At 36.7% G+C, this 23,890-nt stretch overlaps 3 protein-coding genes across 8 annotated transcripts in view; 2 read left to right on the top strand and 1 right to left on the bottom strand.

The window, feature by feature from the left end:
* The window catches only part of LOC124177959 (neo-calmodulin-like), a 79,845-nt gene extending 71,097 nt beyond the window's left edge, over window positions 1–8,748 (top strand). For all 3 annotated transcript variants that reach the window (XM_046560956.1, XM_046560954.1, XM_046560955.1), the window contains 3 exons: window positions 3,614–3,704; window positions 4,724–4,780; window positions 7,637–8,748. In XM_046560956.1, coding sequence (XP_046416912.1) covers window positions 3,614–3,704; window positions 4,724–4,780; window positions 7,637–7,719 — 231 coding nt within the window. In that variant the 3' untranslated portion in view covers window positions 7,720–8,748. The remainder of the gene's footprint in view (window positions 1–3,613; window positions 3,705–4,723; window positions 4,781–7,636) is intronic.
* A 721-nt stretch (window positions 8,749–9,469) lies between these two features.
* On the bottom strand, window positions 9,470–11,606 carry LOC124177958 (serine/threonine-protein phosphatase PGAM5, mitochondrial-like). 2 transcript variants are annotated; one of them, XM_046560952.1, is made up of 5 exons: window positions 11,302–11,606; window positions 10,825–11,003; window positions 10,473–10,687; window positions 10,148–10,281; window positions 9,470–10,007 (listed from the first exon to the last, which is right to left on the bottom strand). In XM_046560952.1, exons 1-5 carry the CDS (start codon window positions 11,469–11,471, stop codon window positions 9,857–9,859), a joined length of 849 nt encoding a protein of 282 aa, XP_046416908.1. In that variant the 5' UTR covers window positions 11,472–11,606; the 3' UTR covers window positions 9,470–9,856. The 2 variants fall into 2 exon arrangements, with proteins under 2 accessions (XP_046416908.1, XP_046416909.1); XM_046560953.1 differs by having other exon boundaries at window positions 10,148–10,278.
* An 82-nt stretch (window positions 11,607–11,688) lies between these two features.
* Window positions 11,689–23,810, top strand: LOC124177948 (NFX1-type zinc finger-containing protein 1-like). 3 transcript variants are annotated; one of them, XM_046560932.1, is made up of 16 exons: window positions 11,714–12,137; window positions 12,541–12,652; window positions 13,338–15,543; window positions 15,828–16,107; window positions 16,549–17,048; window positions 17,253–17,570; window positions 17,660–17,959; window positions 18,145–18,303; window positions 18,389–18,649; window positions 18,899–19,124; window positions 19,516–19,675; window positions 19,879–19,990; window positions 20,810–21,027; window positions 21,165–21,439; window positions 21,981–22,279; window positions 22,656–23,810. In XM_046560932.1, exons 1-16 carry the CDS (start codon window positions 12,110–12,112, stop codon window positions 23,040–23,042), a joined length of 5,841 nt encoding a protein of 1,946 aa, XP_046416888.1. In that variant the 5' UTR covers window positions 11,714–12,109; the 3' UTR covers window positions 23,043–23,810. The 3 variants fall into 3 exon arrangements, 2 of the variants coding, with proteins under 2 accessions (XP_046416890.1, XP_046416888.1); XR_006869691.1 differs by lacking the exon at window positions 22,656–23,810 and having other exon boundaries at window positions 11,689–12,137; window positions 21,165–21,524; window positions 21,866–21,985; XM_046560934.1 differs by lacking the exon at window positions 21,981–22,279 and having other exon boundaries at window positions 11,689–12,137; window positions 22,656–22,811.
* Window positions 23,811–23,890: the final 80 nt, after the last annotated feature.

Genomic DNA, 23,890 nt, shown 5'->3' with positions numbered 1-23,890 from the left:
AGATTGTCGTTCTATTTTTCCTTTGCAATCGTTGGCCCCACGGGACCATCGGATCGCTACGAAAGCTACAGACCGTAGCACGAAGATCCGTTGATTGGAGAATTGATTCGAAAGGTGGTTTTTTGTTCGAACGTGCGGAAACCGTGAACGCGTATCGTTGCGTCATGGATGTGAATCGAAAGTTAGGAGAAGAGGAAAAAACCCGTTTGACAAATCTGCGAATGGTAGTCAACGCGAATAAAACAATATCTCTGCTAAGGTTTGGAAATGAATTCGAGCAAATTCGAATAACGCGATCAAGCTGTTAAGGTGTCAACGATTGGAGAAAAGATTTTATAATCAGATCGTTCAAAATGATCGAACCCTGCTATTTTCGATCCAGTTCTGATCGTATTATTCGCTCATTTTTTTCGCTGTAAAAATCTCTCCAAGGGATTTCCTGAATATAAAATTTCACCAAAAGTTATCTCCAAAGTGGATAAGAATTTATCTGCGTAAGTTCGATGCAACAGATGTTCGTCAACAATTACATTCGCACGTTACAACTATAGTAAGATTTCTAATCAACGGGCAAAACGAGCCTAAAATATACTGGAATCTAACCCTCATCGTTCAGAGTCGTATTAATAACGGAGTGAAAATTATGCGGAATCGCCTACAGTTCGCCTTTCCTAACTGTTTCGACAAGTTTCAAACGCGTTTAAACTTCTATACGAACGGGGTTAATTCTCATCGTATACATATACATAATACATATACCTAAATAACCGCGTGGGTGAAGTGGAGCTTGAAATTCTAACGCAACTCGAACGCGTGAACTAGAACAATAAAGTCAATCAGTGCCGGAAAAATTACTAACTGAGCAAAAATGCATCAACGAGCAGACGTGAAGACGGAATCCGAATGAACAGGCATCGAAATTTAATTAGAGTCATTCGGCCCCCTGCAATATTTCCATTTTTTCAATGCAGAAATTTTTACTACGTAATAAAAAAAAAAAAATGGATCCACGTTCCGCAGTCCATAACTTATACTTGACTGTTTTCTTCTCTCCTTAGAATTTCAGCGCAGCTAATTCTGTCCGCGATTCTGACAGAAACTATAATTTAAAAAATGTCCGCGGCGTCGGCGCGGTTCTAGGAAAAATAAAATCCATGTTCTTTTTTTGGGTTAAAAATACTTCAGTTTCAAAAAATAAAGTACCCCTTTATTTTTATTTCGTTTTTGAAATTTTTTGTCGAACCGAACGACGGACGCCTGTAACGGCATAAATATTGCGCGTCGGGGGATGATTTGCAAATTTTATAACGCTTATAACGGGCCAAAGGGCCGCTGAAAACGGGGGCGAGTGGCGCGGCCAAGTCTGATAATGCAATTATTATGGTATTATGTTATTGTTTTTTCCATTTGTTTTCATATACGTTACGCCGTTCGATGGTCGACGGAAAATATAAACCGATATTTTCAGTTGTACGTAATCATTCCGACTGAATAACCTACACGCGGGAAGACAATAATTTTGACGAGTTATATCACATCAGCACTGAATTTCATTTGAATAATCTTCGAGTGAAAATGTCTACACAAAATTTGATACGCTTTTTCCCCCTGAACAAGTATTGTGATTAACAATTGGAAATGATTGGTCTTCAAATTTAATTTGTTTTACGCTAATACAAGTTTCTTTCAATATGCAATCGAGAAAATTTCAATCAATATTCAACTCTGCCGACCTTTTTCTTGCAGTCTAGATATGCACTGGATTATGTAATGTGCAAAGCACCGACAGCATCTATTTACCGGGAATTTGCAATGTATACAGCAGATTTATCCGTGGGCAAAGTGCCCAACTTATCCGATGCTACATTTACCGATCGCATGCACGACGTATGCTTGATAAGCTTATGTATAAAGATTGTTGCGGGGGCTTGAGATTTGCTTCGTTGAATTGACAAGAACCTGAGCCGCTTTCCGCATGCAAAGCCGCAGCGTTTTGTCGTTTCAATATCGCTTATACGTACCACGTAGCCGTTTGCAGGATTCGCAACTGGCGATGTAACTCTACCCTGATATATTTTTCAAGCCTAACGTTTCTGCAGGTTAATACCGTCTCTTGATGTGAAAATCCGATCACGCACATCACGTATTTTTCAAAGATGACACATAATTCGGCGAATTGGATATGCAGGTTCGGTTATCAGCGATAAATGACGGGCCAATAAAAGATATAATATATGTATCGCGAAGGATCAAACGAAGTGGGGTAAAAAGGGTCATTACATCGATATCGAATAGATAACGTGTAATACACGTACAGCTTTTGCCGTTGATGGGGTAAAAATGAGGGGAGAAACTCCTCTCGGTTGAAATAGGAATTTTCTTCACTTTTACACGGCAGGATTGATTCATACCTGACTAAGAGAAATAGAATTGGGAATGTCCGATCACCTGCCGCAGTTCGATTAAGCTCTGAATCTATTTCGTGAAAAGGGTCGCATTGGTTAGAAACGCATTTACAAAGTGCAATAAAACCCTGACTCTTAAAATCCTGCACGATTCCATAGATCTACGGGATGCGATTGAATTCGACGACGACGTCGACGACGACGATGAGGATGAAGATTTACCAACTCGACAAGAGCTTAGGCTTTTCAACGCGAATCCGTTTGAACGAATATCTAGAGATGCTGCAGGATTACGTCACGCTGGAAGGCTTCAGCAGTTTGCGACTGATCACGGATTCAGGATTTTCACCCCGAGAAAAGTGCTCGAGGTGATTCATCTCGAGCGTTGTAAAACCGCAGCTTCCGTTCCGCACACCCCCAACTTTGCGGGCCTTTTGATCACAGTAGCTCTTTAACGTTGCAGGTACTTTGAATATCGAAAATCACCCCGCTAAGACTTCACGCTCTAATTGTAATTCTGTTCGGACTGAAAGCAGCGCGTCTGAATGATTTTCGCAAAGAATCGGATGAACGATGCCTCCGTAATTATTGCAATAAACGAACAAAAAATACTTTACCCACAACTTTGCTACCCATTTTTAAAAACGCAAGTGTTCCATGCTCGGAAGAACGTTAAGGGCTGTATTTCGAGTTCTAAGATCTTTGAATTTTTCAAATCTTCCGCAACTGTTCATGATTGATTCATCGCGTGAATTTCTCATTTGGAAGGATCAATGTACACTCAAGTTTCATTGGATAAAAAAAAATTCTGCGTGATATGAAGCCCCGTCGAATTTTAAACGTGATGAAGTCCGTCCGACGGATATAACCCGCGGTACTTTGTAGGAGATCGACCCTTAAGTACACGAAGGAAAATATATAACCGGATTCAGCTTCGTTTAGAGCATCAACTTACCTCGCCGTTATTGTATATTATACAAGAATATTCGAATTAATAAAAATTTATTTTTTCTCCCCTCCTCAGAATGTAAAAAATTTAACAAAAATTTATCGTTTAAATTTCGCTCTTCCCGCTTACCAAGAAAGAAGCCGCGTTATTTATTCTAAGCCGTACAATTTTTCACTGGAAAAATATTGCGTCCCGTATAATTCCCCCGAAATTGAGGAAGATATGGAGTGAAATTTCACATTTGAAATTGAATTTTCAGGTGTTCGACAAACACAACCGCGGCTACATCACCGCTTCGGACCTCAGAGCCGTTCTCCAGTGTCTCGGGGAGGATCTGTCGGAGGAAGAAAGTGAGTAATCGCGAGTTAAAACCTCTTGGAATAATGCCCAATAACTCGCCTAGCTTTCATTTTCCCGGCTTGGTCAATATTTGCAAGCGATTATTGGCTATACGCGCGTTTATGTCGTGACTAAATAGCGCGATAAGATCCGCGGTGTTAAAGTTTCTCACGAAATATTGTAATACCGTTATCACAGCGTAAATCATTTGCTTCACGCTAATGTTATATGATAGCCTTGCCAGAATAATTCAAGCATCGGTCAAGCTGATGGCTTTCATTTATTTCTTTATTGTCTTTTTTTTTTGTATCGTTACAACGACAATGTTTGGATATTATTGCAATTGGATAAAGATTGGTACCTACAAACCTAAACTGTTCCGTGTGATTATAGTCTCATCAATTTATCAATTTATTTTTGACTCAATATCAAATTATCGCAATAATTAGAAACGAATATAACGCGAGTGACGATAGTAAAATAAACAACAACATAAGACGTATTAGATTTTATAATTACAGCTGCAAAATTTGTTTTCAATTTGTATCGAGAATTGTATATTTTTCGTTTATGGTGAAAAACGAAAATAGATAAGAACTGTATTATAGTAACCATACTCAGAAATTTTCCCGTGTATTCCAATAATGCCAGTTAATGAATTTAGTGCTGCTGCTTGCATTCTATCGGGAAAATTTAAATTCATCCGTGCATTGACCTCCAATACACCATGCGAGGGAAGGTGATTGTTTTTGTACATTTCTGATATCCTGCTATCGATATCATCATAAAATGATCCCCTATGCACAGTTTCCGGACACAGAAACGCGATTGAATGGTTCTTTTATGTTAGTGTTATTACACCATACCTCTCTTTTGACCCTTTTTATAGCCGTTGCAGTGATCTGCAATCGCGCGGTTATCATGCCGCCCGTTTTTCGGAAGGTTTCAAACAATTTCCGCTTCCCTCTTATTATACATCTATATTGCTACACTATCTGACGAACACGTTTGGTATGATTGTATGTTTCAGTTGAAGATATGATAAAGGAAGTGGACGTCGACGGAGACGGTCGCATCGATTTTTACGGTGAGGCTTATGTCATACCTTCCCCTTGAACCCTTTACTCGTATAGCGGGGAAAACGCACGGCCGTGTACCATTTTCCGAAACGGTAAACTTCCGGTTCGTAAATAATCAAATCGGCCGTGCGAGGATATATTTACACCATAGGTACACGGCTGTGTGCGGAGAATGATGCATGCAGGACGAGAAGAGACGAACCGAGGGATTTGATGAAAATGCATTTTACGAGATCATTGTAAAGTTTATCACCTTTTCATCCCTATCGCGAGCCGATTCACTGTAAGAAGGCGAAAACTGCGATGACAATGGGGTGATTCGCGGTCCATTTTATTATCTTGTACCTAGATAAATCTTGGGAAAACACTCGACGTTCTGTAAAAACTGATGGGATATTTCAGATGAGATTCAATTCTCTATATATTAATTAGTTGACGATTTCACTCGGATGAGACTGGATAATAAAACTTTATTGATACATTAACGAAAACAACGTGATTACTAACAAACAGCGTGGTTACTAAGCTAAACAATGCGGTTGCCAAGTTTTGTTTTTTTTTCAAAGACAAACAAACAACACTCTATGCGCATCCATGCACACTAGCGCTCCTCTCGTCAACCACACACACTGTACCTCCCTTACAGCACACGCAGGCATGGGAGATACGAGTTGGATAAACTCACTTTCGCAACAAAAACATGTAGATTCGCAAATTATAAGTGCGATCGAATGAAAAAACCACAGAAAACACATCTGCACTTCGTGTTAATGATCTTCTTTTGACGTGAAAATTTTCAGATCTTTTCTTTCGATACCGGGCCGAGCCTTACGCGTCTGTTATTAATATGACATAACAATTTTCTTGTCGAACTTTAAACTCTACAGAGAGAGAGAGAGAGAGAGAGAGAGAGATAGATAGATAGATAGATCGCGTTTATTTATGCCATGACCCACTTGGGTTTTAAGGCAAGTAACATAAGATACAAGATCAGGATTTTACAGTAGATCTAGTGATAATAGTGCAACATAACAGAAGTGTAATATAATAAAAAGGATATATTACTAACTATGAACCAGGAAGATAAAATATATAAATAGTTAACTAATAATAAATATACAATTTAGAGTTTATAATCAATAAAAATAATGATGGTTTACAATTTAAAGAACCGACGATAGGAATAAAATAATAGTGCACAATTTGATAGATGCAGGATAAGAATAAGAATAGGTAGTACAGGAAGATATATAAAATAAATTAAAAGTAATAATAAAATTAAGAATAACAATGAGAATAAACGTAAAACATAATAAAACGGAGATAGAAATACAATGAGAAGTAGAACAACAGTGGATAGAGAGAGAGAGAGAGAGAGAGAGAGAGAGAGAGAGAGAGAGGACCAGGCATAAAGCTAAGTGCACAAGTTGACCATTTGCTAATGCCACATAGATCGTAGGTTTCTCCGAGGGAGAGCCGAGCCTACGTCTAGTTTGGCAAACTTGTAGCCCTCCGCGATTAGTTCTTGCTCATGTTCTCTATTGCCCCGAGAAATACCGCATGTGTTGCACGAAAAGCAGCCGAGGGTCGCGCGATCGGAAACTCGGAGGAGGGTGCAGTTCCCACGAATAACTATTCAGAAGGAGCTAGGCGATTCCCTCTCTCTCTCTCTTTCTCTCTCTCTCTCTCTCTCTCTCTCTCCATCCCTCTTGCGCTCCCAAATCTTCGAGCCGATCGCGTCGTCCCTGCAAAAGTTCAACACTTGAGTGGATGATGGCTTAACAGGGGATGCGATGCCTGAGTAAGTTCTGTTTGCCACCCTTTGGGTCAAGGGGTGAGGGGTCGGGGGTTGGGGGATACCATGGGCCGTAGGTCCAGCATCTGCAATCGAAATTAGATTTGATAATAAAAGCGCGCGGTGTACGCGGTACCGAATGAATAATTCGAAGAGACGGTCCTCGTCCCTGAAGAACGGCTTGAGTAACCTCCTATTTGACTCTTGGACATTCGCGATTACTCCGGTGACCGTAATGCAAAAATAGGGGAAGAAGATCGGCATTCAAACTCGTATAATTCGAAAAATCGATTTAAATATATCAAACCTTCATCCGTGAGCAGATTAAACTTCATCCGGTGAATTTATTTTAACAATACGACGGAGAAAATTATTTTAGAGACATTACGAGATATTTGATACTAAACTACGTAGAAAATCTGCACAGAAATCCGGCGGTGATTTTTTAAAATTGTTTTTCAAAATAATAGAGAGCTTGTCGTCTAAAATTGAAATATTGAAACGTATTTGCAGAGAACTTCTTATCGTTCAAGATTTAAAGATACTTTGCACAGTCGCTTGTGCGGCGGAAAAACTCGAGGCACGAGTCGTTAATTCGTTACACATTGATGTTTTTGTTTTTTCGGTTTCATCTTGGGGATTTTCCCGAAGTCTAGCGCCTCCGAATTCCCGTTCGCATTGCGCTTCATACGAGACGACGTAGACGCGGATCACGCCAAAGTCTTGAAAAAGGGGTCATCGGGATCACAAGGCGCGCACGTTTGCCTTTTACGGCTCCCCAAATCCCCCCTTGGCGCAACCTTAGGAAATCTACCTCCCGCTTCTGTAAGACTGATGCATAGCTTTTACGTGTCAATTTGCCAGACTAGCGATTCTCGCTTATCCGGATATAGGTGTGTAAAAGCAGGGCATTTTGTAAAATCGAGGGTAAAAAAGAACCCTACGCCGAAACGCTTTCGAACTCTCTGAAACGTTGAATCACACCCCACGTCGATGTACGAGTTTTCGTCCTTCGAAAAAATACTCACGTTAATTCAATGTCAATTAATTTCCGACCGTCCGATTCCAGAATTCGTCCATGCGCTTGGCGAGCCGGGGATTGACGAGGACGAAGAGGACGAGGAAGACGAGCCCCAGTCCCCAGCAGACTAAATTCTACTGTATCTTCCGCTTCGATCTTCTTAGATAGAATAAATTAAATATTTGCCGTCGATAAAGAGCATCTTTGTGCAGCACTGTGTCCGGAGGGGTCGCGATCTTCAATCTTCGACCTTCTGTGCGTGAAGAAAATTAAAAGTTTTCGAATTCCCCGAAAGTTGTTCAATATTTTATTCTAACGGGGCCACAAGGGCAATGGATTTGGTTCAAATATTATCTTTTGATGAAAAGAGAAAAAAAAACTTCGGTTTTTTCCCTAGCAGGTATAACGCGTCTTGATTCGTTTTTCGGGGTTTTTGATCAGTCAATTTGTACGAATGAACGAATATGAAAAAAGAAAAGGTGAGGAGAAACCAGGTAACATCGAACGTGTTCCTATTACTCGGCACCCCTACAAAGCACACGTGCAACTTTTCGACGGCAACAGAACCATTATCGAAAACCAGTCGAATATCAAGATTGTAAATGTACATTCGATTTCTGTACGGTCGCAGTTTAAACTTTTAACTGTTTCCAATCTAACAAGAAAAAGTAAGAAATGCGATTCCAGAAGTCTTCCTTTTATTATACCTTCCTTCTTCGAGATCTCCCAATTTAAAAGTTGTCGTATTTTTGTCCGGTTTTTGCTCAATCTAGTGTGAAAGAATTGCGACTGGTATTCGAAATTCGAAATTCGAGAACATATTTTACAAGCAATTAAACGATTTTAAAATTCAAACATATCCTATTCTATCTCGTTTACGTAATCGGTAATAAATATTATTACGTAGGAAAAATATTCTTTACTCGTGCAACGTGAGCGTAATTTTTTCGTTGACGCAGGAGTATCATATTTCCACTGTGGATCAATCTTGTGAATATGAAACATTTGACGACGATGATTTACAAAAAAAAAAAGTAAAAAAATAATCGATATCCCCATTTCTATATCATAATGTCTACTATAATGTGGAGTGTCGTTTTTCATGCTTGTTCAAAGATACACATTATACATTTCTATAACGTTGTTGACATTATAATAATTATATCGCGTACGGATGAAGAAAAAGAAACCTAAATGAATCATGGTACCTACTATTGAACATTTTTCAGATTATATTCGTCTATATTGCTAAATACTTTTATTAAGTCTCGTACCTTAAATATCTTATTACCTACTATGCTAATAAATAATTATAACGATAAACTACATGCTGTTCCAAATATTTTGAAAATCTAATAAATCGATCACAAAACGTTACTCACGCAATTTATCTTTCACTCCTTCCACCCGTACCCTTTGACCACTGGCAGTGAAAATCATCGACTTTTCTACCAGATGTGAGAGAAGGTCTAATTTTTCACGATAACGGACAGCTTGAGAAGTCGTGACGATCATACTATCTCTGGTCTAATCACGCACGTTTCTCAGTTACTCGGATACTTCAGGCGAGAGTTCGCTTTCATTAACTTTCCCACAATCTATCATTTTCACAGCCAGCAATATAATGACTTACTTAGATTAGTTCAAGGTACCTGCTGAGCGAAAAAAGATGTGACATGAGTACAGGAATCACAGGAAATCATTAGAAATGTTTTTTAACCTTAGAAGTTTATAATTGGCTGCTGAATTCTTTGATTGATGCCAACTTTCAAAATTTCAAAATTACAATAACCTGACAAATAATTATTTCCATTAAATTTACAAATGTATACGATCAACACAATCGAAATATTTTGAGGGGAAAATTTACAAGTGATCATGTACTTTGAATGATTGAAACAATGATAACTATTTGTATTATGTCGGTAAAAAATGATGTAAAAGATGCCGTTCAGTTTCAGGTGAACGTTATACATGTATCGATTCAGCAAAATTTTGTAAGAAAAAACTGCAACAGATAAAACCCAACGTTATCGTTTCAAACATGAGACCTAAGAAAACGAAAGAAATGAGTCACCTTCATACCTCCGTAAATTTCAATCTAAAATACCCATAAATGTAATACGTGTATGCATATTATATTGCATTAATTAATTAATACTATCTACTGTAATACTAATTTACAAATGTATTCAAATTTAAATTAAAAGTATTTTGATGGATTAAAAAATAGAAGATGTTTCACTTGTTACTTAGTAGACAATTAGTTTAGTTGGCAGTAACGTTTTGAGGTAACATATGCCCAGTGTCGCCTAAACAACGCAGAGTAACTCTACCAGAAGGAGATATTCTAATCCAAGTAATACTTGCGTGATTCAATGACAAACGTAGCCAAGCTTCTGGCGGAAATTGCAGAGCTCTGTAAAGAAAATTAGAGACTTTTTACAAATTTTAAGAGGTATTCATGTTATCGTATTATGGCACATTGCGAGGGTAAAAACAGTAATTTATTCATCATTTATTCAAGAAATGACCTGAGCGAAAGTTATCAATCTTTACCTGCAGACGAAGTATCTTATCACGTTTGCGTGACAAACGAGTACGGTATAGGAATCTTGCGTCTGCTTAGGATCTGCCCTGTGAAAGTATCTCCTGAATGCGGCTTCTATTCTAGCTCCATCTTGAAAGAACTGCTGCAACAAGCTGCTTATGAAACATGCTTTACACAAAGAGACGAATAACGGAACAACATCTTTCATATATACTCTACGCTTGAAGTCACTATTCTCTTGCTGTAGGAATTTATAACTGATTTGCAAATTAAAACGAGCATAAAACGATTCTGAAGAAAAACGAAATTCACAACAATACTTGTAATGCTTACATAATTTTCAGGTTTCCAATGACCAACTGGTGGTTCGGGAGGAATAGGCGCTCCTTCTTCCAGAAGACTGTCGTCTTTTGTAGGAACTTCGGGAAAATTCTTTTCTATAATTTTAGACGTCTCTTGCGCCCGACTCATCGTCGATCTGACGATCAGCGTGTAAGGGTAGTTCAATTCAACGAGGCGTGAGCCAGTAGATTCTGCCTGTATTCTGCCTGAAATATGAACATCGTAATAAAATCTGAAATGCTTATTAAAAATCTGCAGAAGCAGTTTGTGCAGAATATGATATCCAAATCTACTGCCAATAGCATTGGGAACCATAAAATCCTGTCGTCTCAAAGCTACTCACCGAGATTGGTAAGAATTCTCTCACAGTCGGTCTTCCCATTTGTATTGTACTGTCCATGTCGTATAAGGAACAAATTACGTGTAGCGGTCACTTTTTGCGAAGCCAGATCTTCATTGTACCTATTCTCATCAGATTCAGAGTTGATCTTGACAGGTTTGACCAAGGACTTTGGCTCACGTCTGAAAAGTGCAACATCAAAATAGAATGAAAGATTCAGAGTAATACTGTGATTTTGTGATGGCAAAGTTAGGCTCCGTATTATACAAATTTCATTTTCCATCCCGAGGACAAGAACGCGAATTACAGAACGTCTTTACATGTCAGAAACACGAACTACTATGCTGCGTGTTGGTTATGTCGAATGAATTAAGCACGTGAGTGTGCAAATAAGAGATTCAGATAGGAAAAAATTTGCGTGATTCGCGCGTTCCACCAAAAACAGTGGCCAGATAATTTTGTAGTCCAATCGATCCTAACCTATCCCAATTGTGCTCCCATTGTACAGATGGAGTGAAATTCGTGGTCCAGGAGTTAAGCACATGCATAGATTCACCGCCGCCGTAAACATTGTAATAAAGCAGTGCAGCTCCGCCGACAACGCCGAGTCCGGAGATGGCATATTTTTGAAATTTCGTTAATCCTGGCATTTTGCGATAACTGGTTACATAAATCTACATTTATCTTTACGTCGTACGTGTGAAAAGATGAAATGACGTTTTTGAAGCACGAGCCACACACACGCCGGTCACAACGTCGGTGGAAGCCGTCGTCCAACCGTCGTCAGCTGTGGCAAAAAACGAACTTCCATAGAGTTTGTGGAAATGTAGAGGGTAGGACATGCTCTGCCTTTCCGCTCAGCTACCCATGCCGTCGTTGACTGAGGTGATTCACTGGGGGCCGAAACAGTGTGCGAGAGAAGTTTAATGTATGTAAGTCAACATTGCCCCAGTGTAGTCGGCGACAGTCGGGAAGACCGTGGTCGGGAAGCAGCAGAGTGGAGAACTGCGGAAAAGTTTCCCGGCACAAGGAGTACGAAACGCGGGAGTTCCCCGACGCGATAAACTCGTACGGTGACTCTAGCTGTGAAGTGCATTTATTCAGATTTTTTCGACCAAGAAGGATTTGATCCAGACCGTCCAGACGCTCATGCTTTATGCTAGGCCTTTACACGAGAGTTGCCACTTTCTAGTTCTTACGTTAATAAGGATCCAGTGAAGTTATTAAATCGTAGAGCCAAGTGAAGCGCAATATTCATGGTTTCGGGGCACTGACGTGGCAAAATACCATGGATAGGTCAAACCCACCAGACGCTGGTATGTATGTGCATAAACGTCGTTTGTTCGTGATCAACATTCCATTTAAACGTACATACATACATCAAACTTCCTCAAAGAAAAGTGTTAAGTTGCATAAACGTTATACCTATTTTCCTAAAAGTGCAGTCATTGGAAGATTTGTATACAATCGTAACGATATATTTAGTATTATTTCACAAAACTCTATCTGTTATTTTGATATGTTCTTATAAATAGTAAAGTCGTATGTAATATTCGTGCTCTGTCAGTTGACTGATTAATTTCATAATTTTAGCTTGAAGAAAAACATGTCGGTATACCATAATTCATCAAATTTTACCGAATCCATAACTTTGGAAGTAGATTATAAGCTATAAGAAAAACAACAGATCAAAACTCATGCTTTTTGTTTTATTTACAGGGCAACGTCCACATTGCAGATATCGTGGAAGAAATAATAATGTGAATAACAGCAATAACAGAACACCATATCGGCGTAATGATCATTCCCAAGATCATAATGCCAATGCAAAGTGAGTTCTCTGAACCTGATATAATATCCAACAATTTCCTGCTTCTGAATTTTACTATTGTGATCAATTTTCCAATTATTTTGCACTAAACATTTACAAATCGTATTTGGTAGATCACCCAGTTGTTCCAATTATTCCTTGTACAATAAGAACTTTTTTTGGAAACTTACAAATACTGTCTCTATATGCTATACAAAATATGACATTTGGTAAAATTCAATTCCTGTTCATAATCTTCAATTTAACCTTTAGACTGCCGGAAAGTCTAAATATAAGTTTATGCCAGTGATCGAACTTTTACATATGTTAGATATAAGATGTAAACACAATATTTTGAAAATTTCTGAGAGAAATAAAGCTCTAATTCCTCTAATAAAACCAACTGTAATTTAAAGCTTCATAACGATAATTATCACCATCAGTCCATTTATTGATCAATTGTAAATATATTACACACGGATATTTCAGTGCTGTACAATTATTCTGTTTCAAAATTTACTGAAAAAAAATCTACTACTTAGTTGCATTTTTAAAATTTTTTTATCTAATATGTAATCAATTTTAATTGAAGGAGTATTTGAACAATCGTTTATACTTATTGATAGAACCAAACTTAATAAGCAATTGTACTTTGTGAAGTCTTATAACATTTCTTGAAATAATATGATATTCATTAATTTCACAGCAAGAACAGAGGTCAGCATCGTAGCAGAAGTAGTGGTGCCAATAGGCAACCGACTAACAGAGATCAGTATAGTACACGATTCTTCAATTTCAGACGGTTGAATGATTTGAGTATAAGCAATAGTGATGATGTTGTTACAACATTAACCAACAAGAAAGCTGACTTCGAAGAATTATTAAACAACATTACCACCCCAGATCTCATGGTGGTCACATTGCGAGTTTTGACCAATGTTTCGCAAGCTAATTTTGCTGAAATTGTAACTAGTGTACTAAGCCACGCTTGCTCACCTAAATTCCTCAAAGAATTGGAAAGTTACTTGACAAAATTGGCGTTTGAAAGTGCTATTGACAAAATGCAAAATAGACTATACCATGAAGACAAGGATAATTTTTGGCTTAACCTGATTGTGCTGTTTAAAAAAATCATGGAACTATTGCCGAGTAAAGCTAGGGACGAATTAACCCCCATTTTACAAAAAATAATCCCAATTACCACAGCTATTGAGCTTAGGGATGGATACAAAATTCGTGAACAGTTGAAAAATGATGCATCAAATATGCTGCAAGAGTTGGAAAAAGAAATTAAGAAAATTGAAGACAAAAACAAAAAACGTGAGACAACTTCTCAAGAAGTTGTGGAAGAGAATCCACCTGAAGATTTCAGATCATTGAGCGTTATACCAACAGTGGAAGACTTGTACAATCAAAACCCTTTTGTCAGGGCATGCAAAATAAAAGACGCATATGATTCAGTTGAACATTACTTGGATGTTCAGTTTCGTTTGTTACGTGAAGACTTTGTATCCCCTCTGCGCAGTGGCATACAAGAGTATTTGCATGGTCCTGCGAAATACCGAAATCACGATCTTCGGATTTATAAAAATGTAACACTCATAGCCCCAGATGTTGCGAAAAATAATAGTGGAATTTTGATCTCATTTGGTGTACTAAAAGTAAAGTGGCATACATCAAAAAGATTCATGTTTGGTGGATTATTACTTCTGAGTAAAGATAACTTCAACACTATTCTCTTTGTGACTGTTGCTAATCGCGATGAAAAAGAACTCGAAAAAGGATTTGTTTTGATAGAACCTTGTCAGGGTACAAAAATCACTCGAGATTTATACAGCTCTAAGTTTGTTATGTTGGAATCAAAGATATACTTTGAACCATATTTAGCAGTCCTAAATGCTATGCGACTTATGAGGGAATCCAACTTCCCAATGACAAAGTATCTCGTAAATGCTGATACTTCCACTTCTCTGCCTCGTTACCTTACACCAGGTCAAATGTTGCAATACGAAGATTTCAGTCTTCCTATTGACGGAGATCATCTTTGGCCGAGTGCCAAGGAAATGAAATTAGATGAAACACAGTACAAAGCATTTAGGTGTGCTCTTACACAAGAGTTTGCAGTAATCCAAGGACCACCAGGAACAGGAAAAACATTTATTGCATTGAAAATAGTGGGCACTTTGTTGGATAACATAAAATATTGGAAGCCTCATGGACCAATTGTTGTTGTTTGTTTGACCAATCATGCCTTGGATCAATTTCTGGAAGGTATTCTCCAGCACACTAATTCCATAGTGCGTGTTGGCAGCAGATCGAAAAGTGAAGCTTTGAAACACTTCACGCTAATGGAAAGACGCAAGGCAGTCCAATGTGGTTATAGGAATCATGCGTTGTCAGTAATGTATGACGTGAAACGTGAATTGGAGAGTGTTCTGAGTTCTATTCAAAGAATGCGCGCATCTCTTAAGCATTTGACCACCGCGGAGGCTATTGTACCTTTGAGCTGTCTGCAAGAATATTGCCATGATGTAGAATTACAGCGAATCAAATCCAATGAAGAACTGGTAAACTTAATCGTGAGTACCAATCTAACTATGGTTCCACAAAGTTCACCACCAATTCAAGATCTGGAAGGTGCTACTGCTGAAAATTTTCCCGAAGAAAAACTTCCATATGATGAAAACGTACATATGGATGACGAATTAGAACTTAACTTGAATTTTCAAGTTGATGATTCTGATAAACTTATTTTTCCCTTGAGAAGTATAGATATGCTGATTCACAGGCTGAATCAACAGATACTTGAATACAGAAGTTTAGGCCCAGAGGTGCATGCTCTGCCATTTGATCCAACCATTGAATGGGAAGAGGATTTAAATGCATTGTTCGTACAACGAACGAATCTACAGGTAAGCTTTGCTATGCTCTGAAGTATGTATAAATGCAAAATTTATATACAGTAGAATATAAATTACAAAGTTTTAGTCAAGACTTTTAACTTTAATTCGTACTCATGAAATTAGTAATGGTAATTGACGTAATAGGAAACATTTCCTATAGGACAGAATGAGATCTAACAGGTATGCAATTTAAACTTGGCAAGAATACTCACCACATTTTATTACGAAAATTCATCCATAATTGTCGAAGTAGCAAATTGAATTATTATTATTAATTGTACTTAATTTTGCAGCAAAAATTGAATTCACATCCAATAATAAACACTAACCAAAGATTCCCAGTCAGCAATCCTCGCTGGAGAATGTACTGGAAGTGGGTAAAGATAAGCTATGAAAATGTAATGCAGAAAATAACTGAGATGGAACGTACATCTCGTCAACTGCGCTCAAAATTGGATGAAGCTAAACAACTGGTTGATTTGGCTGTACTACGAGAACATAAAATAATTGGGCTTACCACAACTGGTGCTGCCAAACAACACGCATCTTTACGTGCTCTTCATGCTCCCATAGGTACATTTCGATCACGTTTGACTGATCATACCACAGTATTTATAACTTCACCTTATAGTGAGACCTGGGAGAGTAAAAGATCAGTATAAGATACAGATGTATCCATTAAGTAACTAAACGAATTAAAGTAAAACAATAGGTGATATTAAGAAAAGTAGGGACTCCTAGAAGTTAGAGTTGTGTACACAGTAAAATAAAGATCTATCATCGATCGAGTAGCTCATAATTTGAAATGTTTTGTATTGGGAAGTGAAGATATTTTTGAACATTCTTGTAGAATTTAGAAAATTCTCAGTAACGCGAGATAGGTAAAATCAATTTGTAGTGCCTTTTTATTGTTGATGATTTATAAATATGTTTAGTTTTGTCACTACACGATTACTATTTTTAATTGGAATCTAGTACTTATTCATCCTTTGCCAATCTCTTTTACCCTCTTAGTACTAGTGGAAGAGGCGGCAGAAATTCTTGAAGCACACGTTGTGTGTTCTTTGACGAAGGCTTGCCAACATGTGATCCTGATTGGGGATCACAAACAACTTCGACCGAAGGCGTCTGTTTACAAACTGGGCACAAAATACAATTTGAACATATCGCTCTTTGAAAGAATGGTTAATATCAGAGGTGATTGCACACAATTAGCGTATCAGCACCGAATGAGACCACAGATTGCCAAATTAATCTGCCCGCCAATTTATCCGACACTTTATAATCATCAATCAGTACTTGATTACCCTGCGGTAAGAGGATTGGTAAAAAATATATTTTTCCTTAATCACAACAACCATGAAAATAGCCATAATAGCGAAGAAAGTTGGACTAACCCATACGAAGCGCAATTTCTAGTGGCATTTGCTAGACACCTAATACTGCAAGGTTACAGTGGCACAGCAATCACCATATTGTGTACTTATACTGGACAATTATTTGCTCTTATGAAGGTAATTACAGTTTTTGCTCCGTAGTCATTGTAAGTGGTTTTAGTATTTACTTTGATGGATTTTTAGAATTTAGTTTCGATTATGTAACAATTTCATATATACTAACTGCAATTCCCATATCGGCACGTGTTTCTTAAAATTTGAAATAATGTTGACCTACAATTACAATTACAAATACAAATTACATTGCTTTATACTTTACAGGAAACTGCTCGTTATACAATTCTCAAACAGGTACGTGTAACAACAGTTGACAATTACCAAGGTGAAGAGAATAAGATCATTCTTCTCTCACTCGTACGCAACAATGGTGAAGGGAACATTGGATTCCTTAAAGAGGAAAACAGAGTCTGTGTGGCATTATCTCGTGCACGTGAAGGTCTCTACATAATGGGAAACATGAATGACCTTCTTACAAAAAATGAGATCTGGCCAAAAATTAATACTGTTTTAGAAAATGAGAATGCCATAGGTGATACCCTTGAATTAAGATGTCAAATACATTCTGACCAGTTGCTAAAGGTAATAATTCATTGCGATAATTATTATTCTTCAGGATACTGACGTCTCACTTATGGAAGCCATTTCATTCAACCAGAATTTATTCACAGATACAGAGTGTGAGTGATTTCCAACAATGTCCGGAAGGTGGTTGCTTGAAGAAATGTGACGGTGATTTACCGTGCGGACATTCTTGTACAAGTATTTGTCACACATTAGATAGGGAGCACAATGAATTTCAATGTAAGCAAGCCTGCATTAAAAGTTGTCCGAATGATCATCCTTGTCCGCTCAAGTGTTTTGAAGGCTGTAAACCATGTCGAGTGATGGTAGATCGTCAACTCAAATGTGGGCACACTGTGCAAATGCCTTGTGGATGTGATGTAGAAACATTTGAATGTTATATTACGGTAGGTATGCAGCGCTGTGCTTTGCAATAGGAGCAAAAATTTTTCTCACAAGAATCTAGCGCTCTCATGTGTCACCAAATAAATTTCTTTTCTAATTTCTTTTACATTAATTATAAGTGAAAGATTTGTTATGAATAAGATTGTTTAACTCCTGTAAAAATATATCACTTGATTCTTTTACATAGGTAAACGCCATCTTACCGCATTGTAATCATGAAATTAAAAAACCTTGCTATCAACCTATTGAAAAGTGCAAGTGCCCGCATCCTTGTGAGATTCGTTTGGCATGTGGTCATAGTTGCAGACTTACTTGCCATGCTGATGCAGATCCTGATCATATTGAGGTAAAGTTTGACTTGTCGATGAAATATTAGAACAATGGTAACACTAATTTAGAAATTTAATATTTGATGTGTATTTCTTTTATAGTACCTCTGCTATAAAGATTGTGCAAAAAATAATATTGGTTGCACTTCCAACCACCCATGCAAGAAACGATGCCATGAGACATGTGGAGAGTGTACCATATATGTACAGAAAACGCGCTCCTGTGGCCATTATTATAAAAAGATTCAATGCGCTGTAAATGTAGAAGATTTGTTATGCAAAAGACCTTGCAAGCGTGTTATGAGTTGTACTCACAAATGTGATCGCCAATGCTATGAAGTTTGCGGTGGCTGTGAAGTAAAAGTGAGTATAATTTTAAATATACCATCATTTCAATGGACTCTAGTTTTTTCGTAATATAAAGTATAAGTTAAGTTGTCAAACCAAATTTGTTACGAATTCTTATCAATTTATTCTTTTATGAAAAATGAAAAACATGTTTCTCAATTGACCAATAAATATATTACCTATTCTTTCATAAAATCTACCTCAAAATGAAACAAGTGAGTAGTAATTAAATTAGTTGAAAAAAAAGTTACGAATATTTTTCAGGTCAATAAACTCAGTCCTTGTGGGCATACTGTGGAAGTCAAATGCAGTGAAGAACCAACACGTTCTAAATGTGGTGCTAAATGCCAAAGAATATTAATGTGTGGTCATCCCTGTGCAGCAAAATGCAAAGAACCATGCACTGACAAATGCAAAGTAATGACTCGTCGAAGTGAACCTGGGCTATGCGGGCATATTTTCTCAGTGCCTTGTCACTTACGAAGCATTGGTGAGTATTCTATAAACAGCAACAGGTGAAAATTTATAAAATGGTTTCAAATTTAGTATATTCATGTATTCAGACTTCAACGATTTGAACTTCTTTTCCCTCTTGTGATTTTGTTACACTATGTAAGGGCACTTTCTCTGATTTTACCAATTTTTATGCCTCTATTCAGGAATTATTGCAGACCAAATTTCGGTTGATGATTGCAGAATTTTATTACATACCACATTTCAGCTGTTGTTAACTCTGGAACCAGAGCCCAAAACATTATTTTCTATAATCATGAAAGGTACTTTCATACAGTATAACAAGGTTTAAAAAGGGAAAAAAATCAGAGTAGTTTAAGTTTGGAAGGAAATTCATACTTTGAGTGTTAATTATTTTTTCCGTCTAGAATCGAGCTCTAAAGAGATACTGATGTACTGTAAGGAACCATGCAGAACACAACTAATTTGTGGACATTTATGTAGCGGGACATGCGGAAACTGCAACCAAGGACGTATGCACATCTCTTGTAGACAGCCTTGTGGCAACATCCTTGTTTGTGGACATAAGTAATTGATATTTTAATATTAACAATAAACACGTAGTAAACGATGCCAAAATGTGAAATTATCAATCAATTGTTTCAAGTTTCTGTAAATGAACTCATCTGCTCAACATTACTCAATGATCTAAACAAGATATAAAACCAATTATTACAAATATTTTTAGGAAAAATGTCATCATGCTCACAATATTGTTATGAATTTTTTAGGTGTGATGTGCCCTGCAGGCAGGAATGTCAACCCTGTAAGAAGCCTTGCGAAGTCAAATGTTTTCACACCAGATGTAACAAGAAATGTGGAATACCTTGTACGGAATGTAAAGTTAGTATATCCAAAATTAATCACATATTGATCATACAAATTTTAAAAATAAATAATTCATTACCGACCGTAGTAGTGTTGTGCGTAGTATGCGAGACTGCGGAACAAGAAGACTTGAGTTCGAATTTACAGTGTCGATGAGGACCAGAGTGGCAATTCGCCAAAATTGTAATACGGGTCACTTCATTCAGGCACTGAATCGACAAACTGAAGTTTGAACTCGGTCCAGCTACACCTGGGCAATCTCTGTAGTTTTCCTTGGCCCTTGTGCGAATATGGCTGTTTCTATTGAACATTTTATGATGACTGCAGACGCATAATGATGATCACTAACCGATCCTTCCCTCACACCACACAAGCTATCCGCTTATGGGGCCATACCAGAAAGGATATGGCGGGACTGGTAGTGATTATTATTATTATTGTTGTTGTTGTTGTTATTATTATAATTAAGAGTAATTTTACTAATCGAATCCAAAAATTCAGCAACCAGTATAGTGGCATCATACTCGAAATATTTTATAAAGAAAAAGTGCGGTATAAAGTACAAATTATGACGCTGTAAAAGCATTTAATACAATATTGATGGAATACTGCTACTACTCAGAATATTGTTGTTTTTTTGCTTCTAATATTCTGATATTAACAAATTTTCTGGAATTTCGAATTTTGTGTCAACATCTACCCCTTAAATAAATTTGATTTCAAATTTCACAGGCTAATTGAAAACCTTATGTGAACATTCCTTTCACATACTAGTAAATCTTGAAAAGATATCCTTTTGTTACGTTAATATTATGTGGGGATTATTTTTTTCAGGAACCTTGCATACGGAAATGCGTACACCAAAAATGCAATAAACGCTGCTATGAACTATGCGATATAGAACCATGTATTGAACCTTGCACGAAGATGTTAAAGTGCGAACATCCTTGTGTTGGCTTCTGTGGCGATCCTTGCCCACCATTATGCCGAATTTGCGATAAAGAGGAACTCACAACAATTTTATTTGGCAATGAAGATGATCCAGATGCAAGGTAAATTTACACAATTAAAAATACCTTAATTTTTTAAACCTTTATTTTTTCATGAATACAATAACAAATTGCAAGTACCAACCTTACCATACAACAACTTCCTAATATACTTTGCACAATCTTTGCAATCTTGATAGGTTTATATTTCTGGAAGATTGTGGTCATTGTATAGAAAGTGATGCACTCACAATATGGGCATCAAAATGCAGTGAGATGATTCAAATGAAAACTTGTCCCCTCTGTAAAACTCCTATAAGAAAGTGTATGAGAGTTATGAACCAAATCAAAAAAGATATGGCTGATGTACTACAAGTAAAGATAAAAGTATTCGGTGAACCGAACACACAAAAAATTAGGCAGACAAATATTGTTGAGACAATACAAGATATGAATTCCGACTTGGATGTTGCAGGTACTTGTATTAAATGAACTACATATTTCAATACTGCTAAGTATTTCATCATTGGCTTACAACAGCCTATTTGATACAGTATATAGATTAGACTGGGCCAAAAAAATTGACTATTTTTTTTTTTTGAAAAATATATTGAGAATATCATTCAGTATGGCAAAAAAAAAATTTCATGAAATTTTAAGCCCTTAATATTAACTTTAAGAGGTCTATCCTCGCTATTTTTGATTTTTAGTAATAATTTGATGTTTTGCGTCAGAACTGTCGAAATATTGAAGTGAAAAAATTTATGTTCACTTATCCCTTTATAAAATTAAATTCCCTACAAAAAAGGTCTGATTATAGATTTTTGTCAGACAAGCCGTTTCCGAGTAATTAAGCTTATTAAATTGATATAATTTCTCGATTAATTCTCGATTAATTCTCGATACATCTTTACCTATTCTTAAGCAAATGTATATTCTGCTACTAACAATTCGTATTTTTACAATTACTTACTTTATAAATTCTTTGAAAATCTCATTTCATGTATTTCCTCAAGATTTCAAATTTCCGGAGGTGAAGAATTTATTACAAAACTTACGAGAAAACGGAATCCTCATAAAAAATAGAAAATGGCAAACTTTGAGTTTACAAGAACTTGACGCTATGGAAACCGTGTTGAAACTTCTACAAGAGATGCTTGACATACTGAAGTCAATAAAAGACCGTTCTGTTAAATCTTATCAACATGTGAAAAATCAATTTCTTATGCTAGTGCAGTTTCTTCCAACACGAGGCCAAATATCCAATCAAGAATTAGAAGATATTGCACTAGAAATTCAACGGCTAAGATACATGGTATGCTCCTTGATCATATTTATAAATTTTTAACATCAAATACCTCCGGTAGTTTCCAGAACTTAGAATGTTGTTCAAGTCATAAGCGCACTATTGTGTAATAAAAGAAGAAAATCTGCATTTTTCCTTCGAATCTGACGGATGATGTATAATTTCAATTAGCATTAATTTTTTCTCTTGTGAGAAATGCATATTTAAAAAAATTATGACCATTTGAATATGAATTTGCACTTTTACGCAATATGTAACTTCTACAATTCTAAGGGTTTTCAAACTTTCAAATCGGATTATAGTTGAAATACGATACCATTGATTTCAAAAAGAGTAGAAAACCGTAATATTCAGATTTTAATTGTACCACAACTTTATGTTACAGGCGAAAATGTGCGAAATAGATGATAAGTCTGGAATTGCTCATCAAAAAGAATACGATGCAGTATTAGTAAAATTATTAGGCATTCAAAAATTCACCAAAAGCAGAGAATTGGAAGTTAAACAGGGAATACAAATTGCAATACAGCAGTTTGATAATAACATTATCAAAGAACAAAAGATGATTGTCAAAGCAATGGGCTTTAAACAAGGCCATTGGTATAAGTGTCCAAATGGCCACTTTTACGCGATAGATGCTTGTGGTGGCGCAATGGAGGAAAGCAAATGCATGGAGTGTGACGCCAGAATTGGTGGCACTTCGCATCGTTTGAGAGCTGATAACAGAGTAGCTACAGAACTTGATGGGGCTACGCGTCCCGCTTATCCTTAGGGCCTTGTCTGCCTGCCACTGATTTCATATTTTAACCCTTAATATTCAAATACATATTATACATCTGTTGAATACTAATGTATCTTTTGATTTGACAACTTTCGAAGTATTGTAGTTATGCCAATGAACAATTGATTTCAATGATGCATGTTTTTTGGAGCCTTACTAGTATTCAGTTTGAAAAATATGAACGATAATGTATTGATTCGAAAAAGAAACGAAGAAGTTGTTCTATATATTTTTTTTCTTTGATTTCATATATATTCAGAGTTACAATACAAATTCTTGTCTTCTGCGTATTTAAGTACAGGTTCCTAAAGGGTAACGATCTTAAAATAATTAAAAATACCGTATTAACCGTAAGCAAATGAGTGTGAGTAACACTCATATATAATAAATATTATAAGAAGCAGGTATCGCCCTTAGATAAGTAGCTAAGAAGCTATTGAGTTTCACTACTCACATAATCGATTGATATCCAATGAGAGAACCTGAATTATAATAAGATTAATTTTCTATCCTGCCGTATGCAATGTATATAGACACCTGCCAAAAATGACACTAAAGTTTATCTTCTACTATCGAGTAGAGTGTGTGCACTTTTGAAAGAAATTTCGTCCAACGGTCAGCCGCGATACGAGACGATTCATGTTAACCGCCTATGTTCTTGAAGGAATAACAAAATAACCGCCTTTCTCATATTTATTAGATGATATAAAAGATAATTCATGTATGGAAATGTTGAATAAAATGAAATACTACAATGAATTTTCGTAGGCTATGAAAGTATATCTAGTTTCTATTTTTCCTTGAAAGTAAATTGCATTGGAATTGGATTAGGTAATTAG

This window comes from Neodiprion fabricii, chromosome 3 (genome assembly GCF_021155785.1).
Source record: "Neodiprion fabricii isolate iyNeoFabr1 chromosome 3, iyNeoFabr1.1, whole genome shotgun sequence".
In the NCBI taxonomy this organism is placed as follows: Eukaryota; Metazoa; Arthropoda; class Insecta; order Hymenoptera; family Diprionidae; genus Neodiprion; species Neodiprion fabricii.
The sequence above is the reverse complement of the archived record's forward strand: the minus strand, read 5'-3'. Positions and strand labels throughout refer to the sequence as shown.

Excerpts from the sequence above, each read along its gene's own strand:
- LOC124177958 (XM_046560952.1), bottom strand. The coding sequence starts at position 11,471 with ATGCCAGGATTAACGAAATTTCAAAAATATGCCATCTCCGGACTCGGC. Across the intron at positions 10,688-10,824 it reads GAGAATTCTTACCAATCTCG|GCAGAATACAGGCAGAATCT; the intron begins GTGAGTAGCTTT and ends TTCATATTTCAG. Across the intron at positions 10,008-10,147 it reads ATAAGATACTTCGTCTGCAG|AGCTCTGCAATTTCCGCCAG; the intron begins GTAAAGATTGAT and ends TTTTCTTTACAG.
- LOC124177948 (XM_046560932.1), top strand. The coding sequence starts at position 12,110 with ATGGATAGGTCAAACCCACCAGACGCTG. Across the intron at positions 17,571-17,659 it reads ATTCTGACCAGTTGCTAAAG|ATACAGAGTGTGAGTGATTT; the intron begins GTAATAATTCAT and ends ATTTATTCACAG. Across the intron at positions 19,125-19,515 it reads TTGTCACTTACGAAGCATTG|AATCGAGCTCTAAAGAGATA; the intron begins GTGAGTATTCTA and ends TTTTCCGTCTAG.